General features: G+C 49.6%; 1 protein-coding gene, 2 long non-coding RNA genes and 1 other non-coding gene across 5 annotated transcripts in view; 1 reads left to right on the forward strand and 3 right to left on the reverse strand.

The window, feature by feature from the left end:
• Positions 1-5,797: 5,797 nt before the first annotated feature.
• LOC128078865 (uncharacterized) lies at positions 5,798-7,809 on the reverse strand. Of its 2 annotated transcripts, none has more exons than XR_008205885.1 (2): positions 7,605-7,809; positions 5,798-6,039 (listed from the first exon to the last, which is right to left on the reverse strand). It is a non-coding gene; the product is annotated as an uncharacterized LOC128078865 (long non-coding RNA). The 2 variants fall into 2 exon arrangements; XR_008205886.1 differs by lacking the exon at positions 7,605-7,809 and adding an exon at positions 6,847-6,976.
• Positions 7,810-9,036: 1,227 nt separating this feature from the next.
• Positions 9,037-12,935, reverse strand: part of MRTFB (myocardin related transcription factor B) — a 309,172-nt gene continuing 305,273 nt past the window's right edge. Inside the window, exon 18 of the mRNA XM_052679453.1 lies at positions 9,037-9,421. Coding sequence (XP_052535413.1) covers positions 9,075-9,421 — 347 coding nt within the window. The 3' untranslated portion in view covers positions 9,037-9,074. The remainder of the gene's footprint in view (positions 9,422-12,935) is intronic.
• TRNAT-CGU (transfer RNA threonine (anticodon CGU)) lies at positions 9,781-9,852 on the reverse strand. Its single transcript has one exon. It is a non-coding gene; the product is annotated as a tRNA-Thr (tRNA).
• Positions 10,053-12,935, forward strand: part of LOC128078861 (uncharacterized) — a 45,177-nt gene continuing 42,294 nt past the window's right edge. Inside the window, exons 1-2 of the long non-coding RNA XR_008205881.1 lie at positions 10,053-10,172; positions 12,733-12,835. This is a non-coding gene — a long non-coding RNA (uncharacterized LOC128078861). The remainder of the gene's footprint in view (positions 10,173-12,732; positions 12,836-12,935) is intronic.

The raw sequence follows: 12,935 nt of genomic DNA on the forward strand, positions 1-12,935 counted from the left end.
ATAGGTGAAACAGGAATTACTCTTTCCTCTTTGCTGTGATGTTGATAAAAAGAAGTGAGAATTCATCCTTGGGATACATGCTAATGTTAATGCTATCCATTATTATGCTGCACTGGAAAAGTTAACTTTTAAAATAAGATAAACTTGCTGTTACAGGTATTGTTACATATGGTGCAGAATTAACACTGACCAAGGACGTTTTCTTAGGGAGACAGGCCAGCAGAAACACAGTGCAGTGGCTCTCCATTTCTTGCTTCCTTGCAGGCTGCTTCTGATAAAAAGTCCACATAACCAGGCCCACCAAACAGCAGTAATGCTGGGCTCTGCCCTCCAGCCCCCACGGTCACAGAGCACTTGCTGCAGTGCCCAGGCATTGCACAGTCCTGGCAAGGGCATGCGTTCATTCTCCCCTGCACTGTATGAGCATCTGCGTTTCAGGGCACTGCACTGAGCGTCCTGCTTTTGGAGAAAATGAAGAAGCTTGAATTCACTAATTGGTGTGGCTTTTTCACACATGCATTCCGTAGTGGGATGTTGGCACAAGGTGTGTTATCAGCACATCGCAGCCGCGGCTGTCTCCTGTCTGGCAGGAATGCCTTGAAACAGCTGCCTTGTGGGTTTTTTTGGTTCTTTTTTTTGAGTTCTTGGAAGCTTCTGTTTGTTAACAGGGTAATCAGCAAAGGAGGAGATAGGAATAAAGCTGGTGTAGGAAGATATTATGGTTAAGGCCAGAGCAGACTTGCCCTGAGCCGCGGCCCCACATGGCAGGAATCGGCGTTCTGCAGGGAGCTGCTGCTGCAGTCCTCGCTGCGCCCAGCCAAGTGCGTGCAGCAGCTCACCTCGCCTCGTCCCACTGAAGGCCTTTGGCGCCTCCCTGGCACGTGCCAGGCCTACATGACGTACCTTAGCTCTTCTGAACAGCTCTTGTGCGATGCAGGTGCAGCAGTGCTTCCTGTGCTAAAGCTCTGCGTCCATCGCTGATGTGGCCACATGCCCTGGGGAGCTGGGTGTCCCCTCCGCACCCACCGAAGCAGAATCGATAGTGCCACAATTCAGTGCAGAACTGGATCTGCTGCTGTATTCTGAGTAGCGTTGCAATAATCAGCACAGGTAACGGTGGAGACACTATTGTAACTGAGATAATAACGGTCAGACTCAACACAGAAGCCAGAGGATTGCTCTGCTTTATACACGCTGTCCACTTAACAACTCTGTGTCTTTTTCTGCTATTTTTGTTTATCTATTTTGAGGCTGCTGGTGGTCACAAAAACAATACATCTATAAAAACCTAAAATGCTGGTAGTGCTCTTCCATTCTGTAAAAGAATGAAAGTATTCTCGTATTACTCATTTATTGGCACATAACAAACATTTAATAAATTTTCTACTGTGGAAGTGCTATTTGAAAACTACTGCCTACTTGTTGCTGTTCTAGCATTCAGATCAGTGTGACGAATCCATTGGTCCTTGTTAACGACTCCTGTAGTTGAAAGAGACCAAAATCCTGAAGAGTTGAAGGGAAATGTTCACTTTGCTCATACTTAAAAAACCAACCATGCAGCACAGTGACCACTGGCAGAGCACTTTGTACTGCAGCCTGTCCGCAGCCGGTCGCAAGGCGCAGTTGTTTCAGCAGGCAGTCTGCAGGTGGGTGCTGCAGTCCTTCCTCTGGGGCTGTACCAGGTCCTGAGCTTTTTGTAACATGCTATTTCTAATCAAAATCATATAAGCAGTTAAGATACACAGTTTGAAGCAAGTACTTGAATTTGAATCTTTGAGGATAAATCACAAACTGATTTTGATTCCCCTCCTTAAATTTACGCTCAGGGCTTCCAGCTCTAAAGAAATATTTTTCTCGACAGCGGTGTAACGTGATAAACATGTTTAAATATGCACATTTCAGGGGAAATCTTGATTTTGCTACAGTCTAAAGACTGACTTTAAGTAGGCGTGGTTGTAAGAATCAGCTGTTGAAATCTACAGGCTGCATCTCCAAGCGGTTGAATGAAAGATGGCATATGTTAAAAAATACATTTTTTCTGATATTCTTAACAGTTTATGTGTCATGTGAGAATATAACATAGGGCAAATGCAAAATCATATCAGCTTTAATGCTCAAATCTATCGCACTGCTCTCATATAGTGCTGTCACAAGTGCAGTCCCCCAGAGGACTCCTAAAAAGTAATTAGAATTCCAGTCTTTTTCCAGTAAGTCTCTTTTATATAAAGGTGATAAAAATTACAGCTCTGGGAGTGATCCCTCTGCAGATGTTTAATACTGCAGAACATGACAGAATCTGTGCAGCCTCACACGTTTTTAACACAGCTGCAGAGTCTTTGGGAGCATTACTTGGAAATTAAAAGTTTACTGATCAAACCCCTTTATTCACAACTTTAATAATTCAGTTATCTAATACTTTCTAAGTGATTTTGGTCATTTTCAGGGCTGCACAGGCCTTAAGCCAGCATCTTTCATTCACATTAGAAGGTGCCAGGAATCACTTTGTGATCAACAAGTCAAACAGAAACACTGAGGTAGTGATAGGCACATTTAGAATTAATACGTCTAGCTTTTCTGCTGCTTTCTGCCCGTACACACATCTGAAATGCTTTTCCATGTGGGAATGGATACGTAAGCATGTTTTGAGCAAGTCTGTGAGTACAATATTGTGTGGCAGAGCTCACAGTAATTGAGACAGTGGTTTTCTTCTTGCAGCATCTATCTGAGCATCGAGGGCTTGGGGTTCTGGTCGTAACAGCAAGCTCCCCTTGTGACCTGCAGGATACGACTTAACCCATGAGATTTTCCTGCTGAAAAAATGAGAAACACTCGAGAAATTTCTTTATTTGGGGCTTTGAGGGGTGTGATTGGAATACTGGAGGGTGCACGCATTTAATCAAACTAAAAATACTGGGCAGATCTTTTTATTTGATAAATAGCCTGAAGTGCGCTGCTACCGGCAGTTAACATTCAGAGCGAGGTCTGCTGTAACAAATTCCTTCAAATCTGTGCAAAATCTGTGACAGTTTTCAGACACACATTCTGGATTCTTAAGTTAGAAACACGCTCATTGCACCAACAGAGTGCAGCTCTTGCTCTTACGCCAAAGTGTGTTCCTTTTGCTGAGTACCGTGCAGTTATCAGCATGTCCCTTGCATTTATGACTTAATGACATCTGTTTATCAACAGCTGGTGGCATATCTTGCCATTATATTTTAAGCAACATTAAACACAACCAAAAATAAGGTAAATAAAAGAAAATCAGTTGCTCTTTTAAAGTGTTTTTAGAGAGAAGCTGTACTTAGAAGCTAGGTCTTCAAGTAGTTCACTCCAGGCCCAGCAACACAGAAGAATACTGCAAGAGCAATAAGGATTTTTAGGGGCATTATGATAGTGTAATGGAAACACACCTGCCCCCAAAAGTCCCTCATTTTCCCTGCGGTAAAGAGCCATGCAGGAGGTGGTGACTGCTGTGGAACATTCAGAATGAAACTGTCAAGCAATTTTTTTTGAGTTAAAACACTTTTCCAACAATACTTCAGGGTTTCAGTAAAACAGAAGTTTTCAGGAAAACGGTGGTTTTCCAAACAATCCCTTGCCCATACACCTGGGCTGCACTGAATGGTTTTGTCCATCCGCCAAAGCGAATTCTGATGAAGTTCCCTTGGAAACGCTGACAGTGCTGGAAAGCCAGAAAGAGGAGCTGCACAGAATTGTAGGGCTATTTTTGTTCTTTCACCAGCCAAAATTTCAAAGTAAAGCGGAATAATCAACATGAATGTTGACCTGCATCTGTTTTTTAAGTATTTGCTTCAAGTAACGGTGCAAAGTTAGGTTTGTAGCAGAAGGGGATACATGATAAAATCACACAGCTGTTACGTCTTGTTTTAAAGCATTTCAAAATGTTTTATGTACAGTCATGTGGGCAGTTTCCCATACATGGAGAGTGTGCTCAGAGTACAAACAAAAAGGGGAATCCCTCTTGGTCAAGGCTGCATACTGCTTCTTTACAAATCTCCATAGCAAAGCAGCACACTGGGACTGTTGTGCCTATTCAATTGACAAGCCTCTCTTTTAAAGTAACTGCCACCACTACTACACACTAACTACCACCTAGCGGGCAGATTCCTCAATGGATCCATTGAGCACAACATACAGAATACAGTGTTGTTGAAAAAAACAAACAACAGCAACCAATTCCTCATATGTTATTTAATACGCCGTGCTGTATAATCCAGTTGGTCTTTGTTTCTGTCCCCATGATCCAGAAACACTACTGTGATCTTGCAGCTCCTGGTTTGGTGTTGATGCAGCTCCTGTGGCTTCCAGCAGCACCCATGCGCTTGCTGCCAGGGCTGCGTGCTGCTTGCCTGCTTTCAGAAAGGCCTTTTGTTACAAAAGAAAACTTCGACATGGACAGCAGCAACAACAAAGTAAAAACTGAGGTTCTGATGACTCTACAGACTGATGGTTCCAACAGAATCAATATCCCAGCTGTAAAATCACTACATTCTACATTCTATTACTGACCCTCGTGGGCCAGTCCTGGAACATCCTGCAGTACCTCGGTAACAGACGTGCTTTTATTTGTGTTCCTATTGTCTTTATTTACTTTGTGCATCTTGTAGAAAAGCCCTGAAAGAAATCCACAACCAGAGGCCACCTGTGCACCCAGAGGCCACCGAGGAGCAGCCCGGCTGCTGGACTGCAGCAAAGGCAGGAAAGCCAATTCTTTGTTCTTTTCGCCATGCCTGTGCTTTTACCAAATTCCCCAAATGTTTGCATCTCTTGGGGAAAAAAGCATATTACACTGCAATGAATTATTAACTAATTTGCACTGAGAACAGGGCAAGCAGTGACTTAAACTCACTTGAAGTCCTCCATTTCACCAGAATGCTGTACTCTCGAGCTGCACGTTCTGAAGCGGCTTTATACACGTAATAAAACCGTTTTCATGCCACTTCTTCCACCACAGGTGCAGCTTCCACATCAGAGCAACGTTTTTCCTCTAATGTTTAATTTTTAAAAATGTGACTGGGTCTTTTTTTCCTTCATAACCAGCAGATATGACAAAAAAAGGTGATGGTACCTCTGTGAGACGCATCTGAACAGATTCTCTTTCGGTGCGTGGAGCAGGCCTTGCTCCTAACTGATGCATGCTAACTGATGTACAGTTAGAAGGGCGAGGGAAGGGCAAGGCACAGGCCAGCAATCACAGCACGGCTGCCCTCTTCCTGCCCTGGACGAACTCCAGACAGCCTCGTAGGGAGGATGACTGACCTCACAGCCTGGACTGAGGAACGGCTTGGAGCCAAACTCCGGCCACCACCACCCTCTCCTTCCCAATGGCCGTATTGGAGGGCAGTCACAAAACTCTTCTGTGGTAACTTGTGGTCAGGGAATGTCAGATGCCGAGGCCCTGCTTCAGAACTCAGGGCACAGAGCAACCCCCCAGCCATGCCACCCGGTTCTGATCTCGCTGCTTTCAGTAACGTGTCCAACATTCCTGCTTTGGCACGGGGTTGGACTCCATGATCTCTGCAGGTCCCTTCCAACCCCTACAATCCTGTGATTCTGTGATTCTATGATTCTGTGAAGTGAAGAGACAGAAGACACTGGAAAACCCTCTGCTGCTTCACTGCACATAAGCTGTTTTTTAAAGCTTTGCTGAATTTATTGCTTTATTGCTTTTTAGCAATGCTGAAAAGTCATTCTAAAAATGAGTTTTTAATTTATTTTACTTAGAAAACGGCTAGTAAGGCTTTCAACTTTTTACAGATGATGAATGCGATAAATAATTGGAGTCGATCTTTCTAAATATTATCTTTTCAATAATTTGTGACAGTTTCTTTCTCAAGAAAAATGGATTTTGATTCCAAACATACTGCCATCTTTTCATCTTCTCTAAACTCCTCCTTGCTTTTCAAACAAACGGATCCCAGCTGTCCCATTGCTGATGCTGGGCACTGCGGGACGCTCTAGGAGCAGTGGTGCTGGGGCCACCCTCACCATCCATCACAGTAGAAACTGTCCATTTTACTGTACATGAGAGAAACAGGAGCTCATTATACAGGCATAGCGATGGGAAAGAAGGTGATGAACAATTTTGGGTGAGAAAGGCCTACAGAACTCTCACTGTGTTCTTTCAGAGCATTCAGTAGCCACTTACACGGTCATACGCGCTTCATAACTGTGTTAACTGCACTTGAATGAGTACATGCGCATTTCTTTTATTGTCAGTGGAGAACGAGATAAAATGTATCTGAAAAAAATCAAATCTAGCTGTTTGCTTAACAAAATGTGAAGCACACCTCACTGAAATAGTGCAAAAAGATGTGCTTCGATTGAAGAGCCTTCAGGAAAAACTCCATGAGCAGCAGAGCAGAGGTGATCTCTGCTGCTGCTGGAATGTGTGAGTTACAATGCTGCTGTGTATTTACGTGTGCAGTAGCAGCTCAGCGCTAAGCTTAGTGTCCACTGTAAGACCAGAACACATTGGTTTCTTTTGCAGAACAAAGTGACCACCAAAAGCGGGACTTTGTGGGCCAGTTGGATAAAACATAAGCTCATCTCGCCCCCAAAACCCCGACTCTGGAACCACAGCCTTCTGAGATTCAATTTGTCAGTCAGGTATCTTTGTAAGCTTGCCCAATTAATTGAGAGAATTGCTGCTTATGAGTCGCTAATTTGTGAACAGATAAATGAGACTTGTATCCAAGTCACAACGCACACACTGCTTTCTGGAGTTGCTAACAGATACTATGCAGTCTTATTCACACGTCAGGACTTGTTTGTTTAGTTAAGCAGGACCTTCTGTAAGCGCCCATAAAGTCACACTGAACTCACCCAGCGCAGCAGATTTGCAGAGTCAGCACCCAAAGTATCTATTTACATCTTTCCAAAGGAGCAGCGTGTTTATCTGTTCTTTTGCATCACAAACTAAAGCGGAACCGTTGCAGGAGGTGTCAGCAGTGACTCTCGCCCTGCACAGTGTTCACTCGAGCCGAGCGCGGCCGCTCAGCTGCTGCTCAGCTGTGTCTGCATTGCACTGCCCTCAGCACTGCGTTCCTCCAGAACTTTAAGGGACGACGAGAGCTCTGCACACAAAGGGAACGTATTTTCTAAATCCTCCGTTTATAATTCCTACAGTAATTCTAAATAAATACCGAGTTTAAAAGCATTATAGTTTACAGTCAGCAGCCGAAGTAGGGGACTCGTTTCTCCTTGCGTCGCCGGGCTTGTCTGAGCGCCGCCGCAGACAGCAGCTCACCCGCACGCCCTACGGCCGCGATGGCCGCCCCGCGCCGGGCGCACACCTGTGGCTCCTGCGGGGCCGCGCCCCCTCGGCACCGCACCGCACTGCAGCGCCCTGCGGCCTCCGGCGGCCCCTGGCACGGCGGTCCCACGGCCTGCGGCACGTGGGCGCGAGGCTGCGGGAAGCGGCGCCGGCGGGGAGGGAGAGACGGAGGCGGCCGGGGCTGCGCGGCCCCGCGCGGAGAGGAGCGGAGTGGAGCGGAACGGAGCGGAACGGCCCCACCCCGCGGCGGAGCGCGGCTCACGGCGCCGCGGAGCGGCCCCACCTGCGGGCTGCGGGCGAGACTCACCGCGTGCCGGTGCCCGGCGGCTCCCCGAGGCGGAGCGGGGATCCCTGGCGGCTTCCCGGTCCGGAGAGCGGCGGCCCGCGGTTCTCGCTGCGCGGACTCCTTCCGTTGGCAAAATCCTGACTCATGACATAGAAAGAGCACCCTGCCAGGCGCCCAGAAACATTTCTTCATCACGGTCACGCCACGAGCCAAACAAGAGGCCACATCGGGGGGGGGGGGGGGCAGTGGGGGGGAAGCGGAGAAAAAAAAATCCAGGTTTCTTTTTGTTTTCCTTCTTTTTTTCTTTTCTTTTTTTTTTTCTTTTTCTTTCTTTCTTTTTTTTTTCCTGAGCTCCTTTTCCTTTAAAAAAGAATAAAGTGCAGGAGGGGAAAAAAAAAAATCCGGGAAATGAGCGGAGCAGCCGCACCGCCCGCTGCCACAAAGGCTCCGCTCCGCTCCTTCCCGCACTGCTCCCACAAAAGCTGCGCCGCCCCGCGCCGCCCTCCCGCATCGGGGCCGCGACCGTCTGAAAACCGCTTTTTTTTCTTAGAAACTACCTCCAAATATAGTAACGGGGAAGGGGCATTCCTAGAAATTCGGGAGACGTCAGGAAGGGCAGATTTGTGACATTCAGCTTCGCTTCCTGCAGAGGGCTCCCAGCGCAGGAGAAAAAAAATCAAGTGAGCGATAAAGCGCTTTTCGTGTTTCTTTGATCGGATAATGGTTCAAAAAGGAAGAACGGTAAAACACGTAACTCGCCTTTCTCCGATCAGATCTAGGAGCTTTATAGGGGCAGTGAGCTAATCAGTAACCCCCGTCCTCATTTCTACCCGCGTTCACGGACGTCTGTCGCCGTGCTGAGTTTCCCGTGTTCGCACCGCGCACACAGCGCACGAAGCACGGCGGACGGGGGCGGACGGGCACGGCAGCTCCGCGGAGCGCCGCTCTCCCAGCCGGCCGGTCCCGCCCGCCCAGCATCGCCGCCGCCAAGCCTTCCTGCCGTGGCCGCGCGCACGAGTCGCTCACGGGCCGTCCCGTGTCAGCTTTTGCCGAGGGGCGATCAGCGGCACCGCTCCGCTCCCGGCCGGGCTCCGCAGCAGTGCTTTACTCCCATCGGGGCGGCCAGCACAAAGCTGCGCCAACTCTTCATAGGAAGCAGAAGCGTAATTAATGCTCGCAATGCGCAAACGTGCCGCTGCACGCTACTGATTCTGTAAAGATCTCAGTGCTTTCCTAACAAAGCGTTATTCAGCCAAGAATGGCAAACAGAAAACGCAGTAGCTGGCTTTTGTGGAGAGTAATGGATTTCAATTCGTGTGACTCCCACAGGCGGACCTCCCGTAATTAAATTCCCCTCAGCCACGTGAACTCCTCGTCGTTCCTCCGTGTCACTGGGACGGGCAAAGCGCCCTCCGCCCCCGTTCCGAATGCAACAAGAACAACGGGCTCCGGCTTTGTTTCATATTGGATAAACTCGTTTAATCAAACCCGTTACGGACGCGTGCGGTTCCGTGGGGAATCGGCACAGCCCGAGCGCTGCCGGGGCGGCTCCTCCGCTCGGATTCTCCGGTTTCGCTTTGAGAACCCCGAGGCCGCCCCGCGCTTCGTGTCCTCGGCTGGAGACGTTCGAGCCGGCAGACGGCAGCGCGGAGCGGCCCGGGCTGCGATCCCGCTCGCCGCGCGTGCTGAAACCTCCCCAAATTCCCGCTTCCCGTTCTCCGTCCTCCTTCCCCAGGGTAGAGCGGAGCGCCCCGGAGCATCCTTGTGTCCTCGTGGGGACCGGCGGTGCAACGGACGGGAGTCGTTCGTACGGTCCGGTCGTTTTCCTGGCAGTAGATCTGCTCAAAGAAAAAAAAGCCAAAGGCAAAATGAACGGTTACCGCCCTTCGGCAAGTCCGAACGCAGCTCGGGTACCGACGGCATCCTCAGCGCGGGGCTGACACCAAACCCCGCAGCGCAGCCCGTTTCTCCGCACGGCCGCGCAGCCGCGATTCCAGACGGCGCTGCGAGGACGAAGGCGCGCGTGAGCCGCGCCGCCCTTACCGCCGCTCGGGGAGCGCCCCGACCCCCCGCAGCGCCCCGGGCTCAGCCGGCCCGACCACCCGCAGCGATCCTGACGGGTTCGTCCCGTCTCGGCGGTTCCGCCGTCCCCTAAAAAGGACCACCACAGAAATCCCTTCCGGCGCGGACCCGCACGAGGCACGGACGGGGTTCGAACCCGTGATCTTCGGTTTACGAGACCGACGCCTTACCACTTGGCCACCGCGCCCGCATTAACGGCGCCCTCGACGCCTTTCTATCGCTGGCGCCGCTCCCGCTGCTCCGCGGCCCTGGCCGTGCGCGCGCGTCAGCACCTGCGGCCGTCGGGCGCGCGCGCGGCCGTTGCTCCCTCAGGCGGCGCCGTCCAGCCGCGCGCGTGCCGCCTATGCGCGGCCTGGCGTTCCTCCGCTGAGAGGCCGCCCTCGTGCGCTTAGAGCCGTGACTGCAGCGGTCTTCCCTGGGACAGAGGAACAGCTCAGGGAGAAGGAAGAGAAAGCGGGAAGAAAACGCGTGTCCTTCCAGAAACGGAGCGGGAGTGCAAACACTGCGGTAATTACACGTTAAATGCCCAACGGCGTTCGCGTTGTAAAAACACAGTCCCGCCGCCCGGCGCTCGTTCTGCGTAAAGCCTCGGTGCTGCGAGACGGGGGAGAGAACCGCGTTCCTCAGCTGCGCTCTTTTCGCTCCGGGCGGGATGCCGCGGTGCTGGGATCCACCCTGAGGCGGCCGGTGCCGCTGAGGCGAAGAGCCGGGGCGGGTCGCTGAGGCGACAGGGGGGCGCGGGGCGCTGATCCGATGTGGCCTCGCGCCGCTGTGCCGAGGGGCGGCCCGCCGGCTGCGTGAACAAAGGCTGGTTACCGAGAGACGCGTCAGCGCCTCCGGGACGGCTCTGCGTGCTGGTATTTCTGCAGACGGAGCGGTCTGAACGAGCTCTGCCTGCAGCGAGGTTTGTCTGAACCGAACGGAGCCGTGGTTGGCCGTCCCGGAGCTGCCTCGGGCTGTTTTTGCGGCCCCGGCGGGTTCCTGAGCAGCCCCAGCTCCGGCTGCAGTTTATCTGTCCGCCCGCTCTGCTGCTGCTCGCCCCACGTGGCGCCCCGCAGCCCCGGGCTGCGCCGAGAGAAGCGCGGTCCGTCTCGCTCGGCCCTTGCGCCGGCTGCTTCTGTGACAGGACCGGTGATCTTTACTGAGGAAGGAGAGATCGTGTTTGGCTGTTGTCTGCCGTTTCTGGTCTCCTGGCTTATTAGAACATTTTCTTGTATGTGCTGTATTTGCCGGTTGCTATTTGTTGTCACGGTTCCTGAGCAGCTCCCGTCTGTGTTTGATTTATTGGTGTTTCCTAACTTTGTGACAGAGTTGTGATCTCGTGGCAGGAGGAAGCCAAGAGGAATACTTGAATGATAGCTGGAATTCACGTATGTTACATCAGATACACTGCATTCTTGAAAATTTATTCAGATGGCATCAGAAATAGTATTAAACTGTAAAGCAACTTCTAATGCTGAAATTCTTCTGTAAATGTGCAGGGAAATGGGACCTTCAAGCTGAAATCATAACGAGCTTCTGCATAGATTAAGAAGAGATATTTGTTAGTTCCTGCTGTCTTTCCTTTAGATGGCTTCTTTAAAGATGGCCAGGATGGTAGAGCTTCCAAAACCTTGGGCATGGCCCGTGCTGTTGCTGCATTTTTACCTGGGATGAAAAGCTGGTCAGAAATCTGGTGAACAGAGGTGAAGCAGGAGTTGAGCCTGGACTGGTCCTCGATGTGGTTAACCTGGATCCCAAATGTTATTCTGGGACCCCTCCGTTGTGGGCAGCCTTTCAACAGTGGCAGGATGTACAGACAGGCATAGATTTCACCTCCTGTCTCATTCTAGAATGAGTGACAGCATTGCTGAGAGCACCTTGGCAATTATGAGGGGAGTTAGTGCAAAATGCAGGCCATGTATTTCTTACCCTTGACCAAGCCAGGTTGTAAGCAACCTAGCGAGATCTCTGTTTGTATGAGTAGAGAGTCCTTGGGAGCAGAGCACTGACGTGGTGTTCCTGCGTTGGTGCTTCACCTCCTGGGTTCCCTGGGCACTTCATTCTCTTTGGCAGGGGACTGTGAAAAAGACATCCTAGAGATGTCATCAGAATTACCTTAAAGGGGATTGCTGAGACAGACCCACTCACGTCAGGGATTAATGGGGAGGACTTGTACACACTTCTGATCTGTCAGATCACAGATTTCTGATTCCTCACTCGTGCTGCCATATTATATGACTTCTATCTGACTCACTTTTTTTTCTTTTTTAGACTAAATTTTTCGTGTTCCAGTTTATAGCTATGAGGAATTAAGGTGAAATTACTTGGCAAAGGATGGGTTCTTGGCTGCTTACTACAGTCTGTTGTCAGTTACTTGGGCTGTCAGTGATATCTTTACGGTAGAGAATATTCTGATTAATTTTGGAAGGCTTCTCCTGGAAATGGTTTCTGGTCATGTTTGTGTGGTAACACATATTTGGAAGGGTTTCTCTCAATACGCTGTTGCAGCATTTCTGAACATTTTGATATAGAATCTCATCAGTGATGAGCATCATCTCACGTTTCCTTAATTGTGGCTACCTTGTTAGAACAGGGAAAAAAGTCTTTGAGAGTGTATTTTACAGTGGTCATTGCCCTTGTTTGAACTCTTTCTAAAAACCCTCATTCTTTATCCCAAGTCTTCATTATGTTGTGTGCTTTTCTGACAGAACCTGCTTTAAAACACTACCCAAATTACTAAAGGAAAGTCTTCAAGACTTTGGCACTGAAAAGATAATGGGACTTTGCCAAAAGGAGAAAATTGGCATTTTTTTTTCCTTCCTATGTGTCATTCTTATGAGTTGGAGCTGTTGCTGCCTTAGGAGAGGTCTTTGTTGTGTTTTAATGTACAAGACTGGGCCTGCCTAAAAATCCTCCCAACTCTTGATAAGATACGTATTCATACAGTTACACAATTACACAAATTCTGTATTGGTGAAGATGCTGTGAGGCTGCTGGTGTGCTCCTCAGCCATCAGTTAGTGGTGCTGAGACTTTGTCCTAGCTTTATGAGAGAACATTCACTCTTCACTTTTAATTAAACACAGGTTTCTTGGAGGGACTCAGAATTGATGTGGTGCTATGGCAGAATGGAACAGCAGTCCTTGTTCTGCAGAGGAGACTGGAGCTTCATCATCAAGTAGTTTAGAGGTAAGCAGAGGAAAAAAAAGACCTCAAACCCTGTGGGTGATAGGTGTTCCTCTAGTTTGCTACCTTGATTCTCTTTTAAAAAGTTGTTAGTGGGGCTGCA

This window comes from Tympanuchus pallidicinctus, unplaced genomic scaffold, assembly GCF_026119805.1.
Source record: "Tympanuchus pallidicinctus isolate F22 unplaced genomic scaffold, pur_lepc_1.0 scaffold18, whole genome shotgun sequence".
NCBI classification, from domain to species: Eukaryota; Metazoa; Chordata; class Aves; order Galliformes; family Phasianidae; genus Tympanuchus; species Tympanuchus pallidicinctus.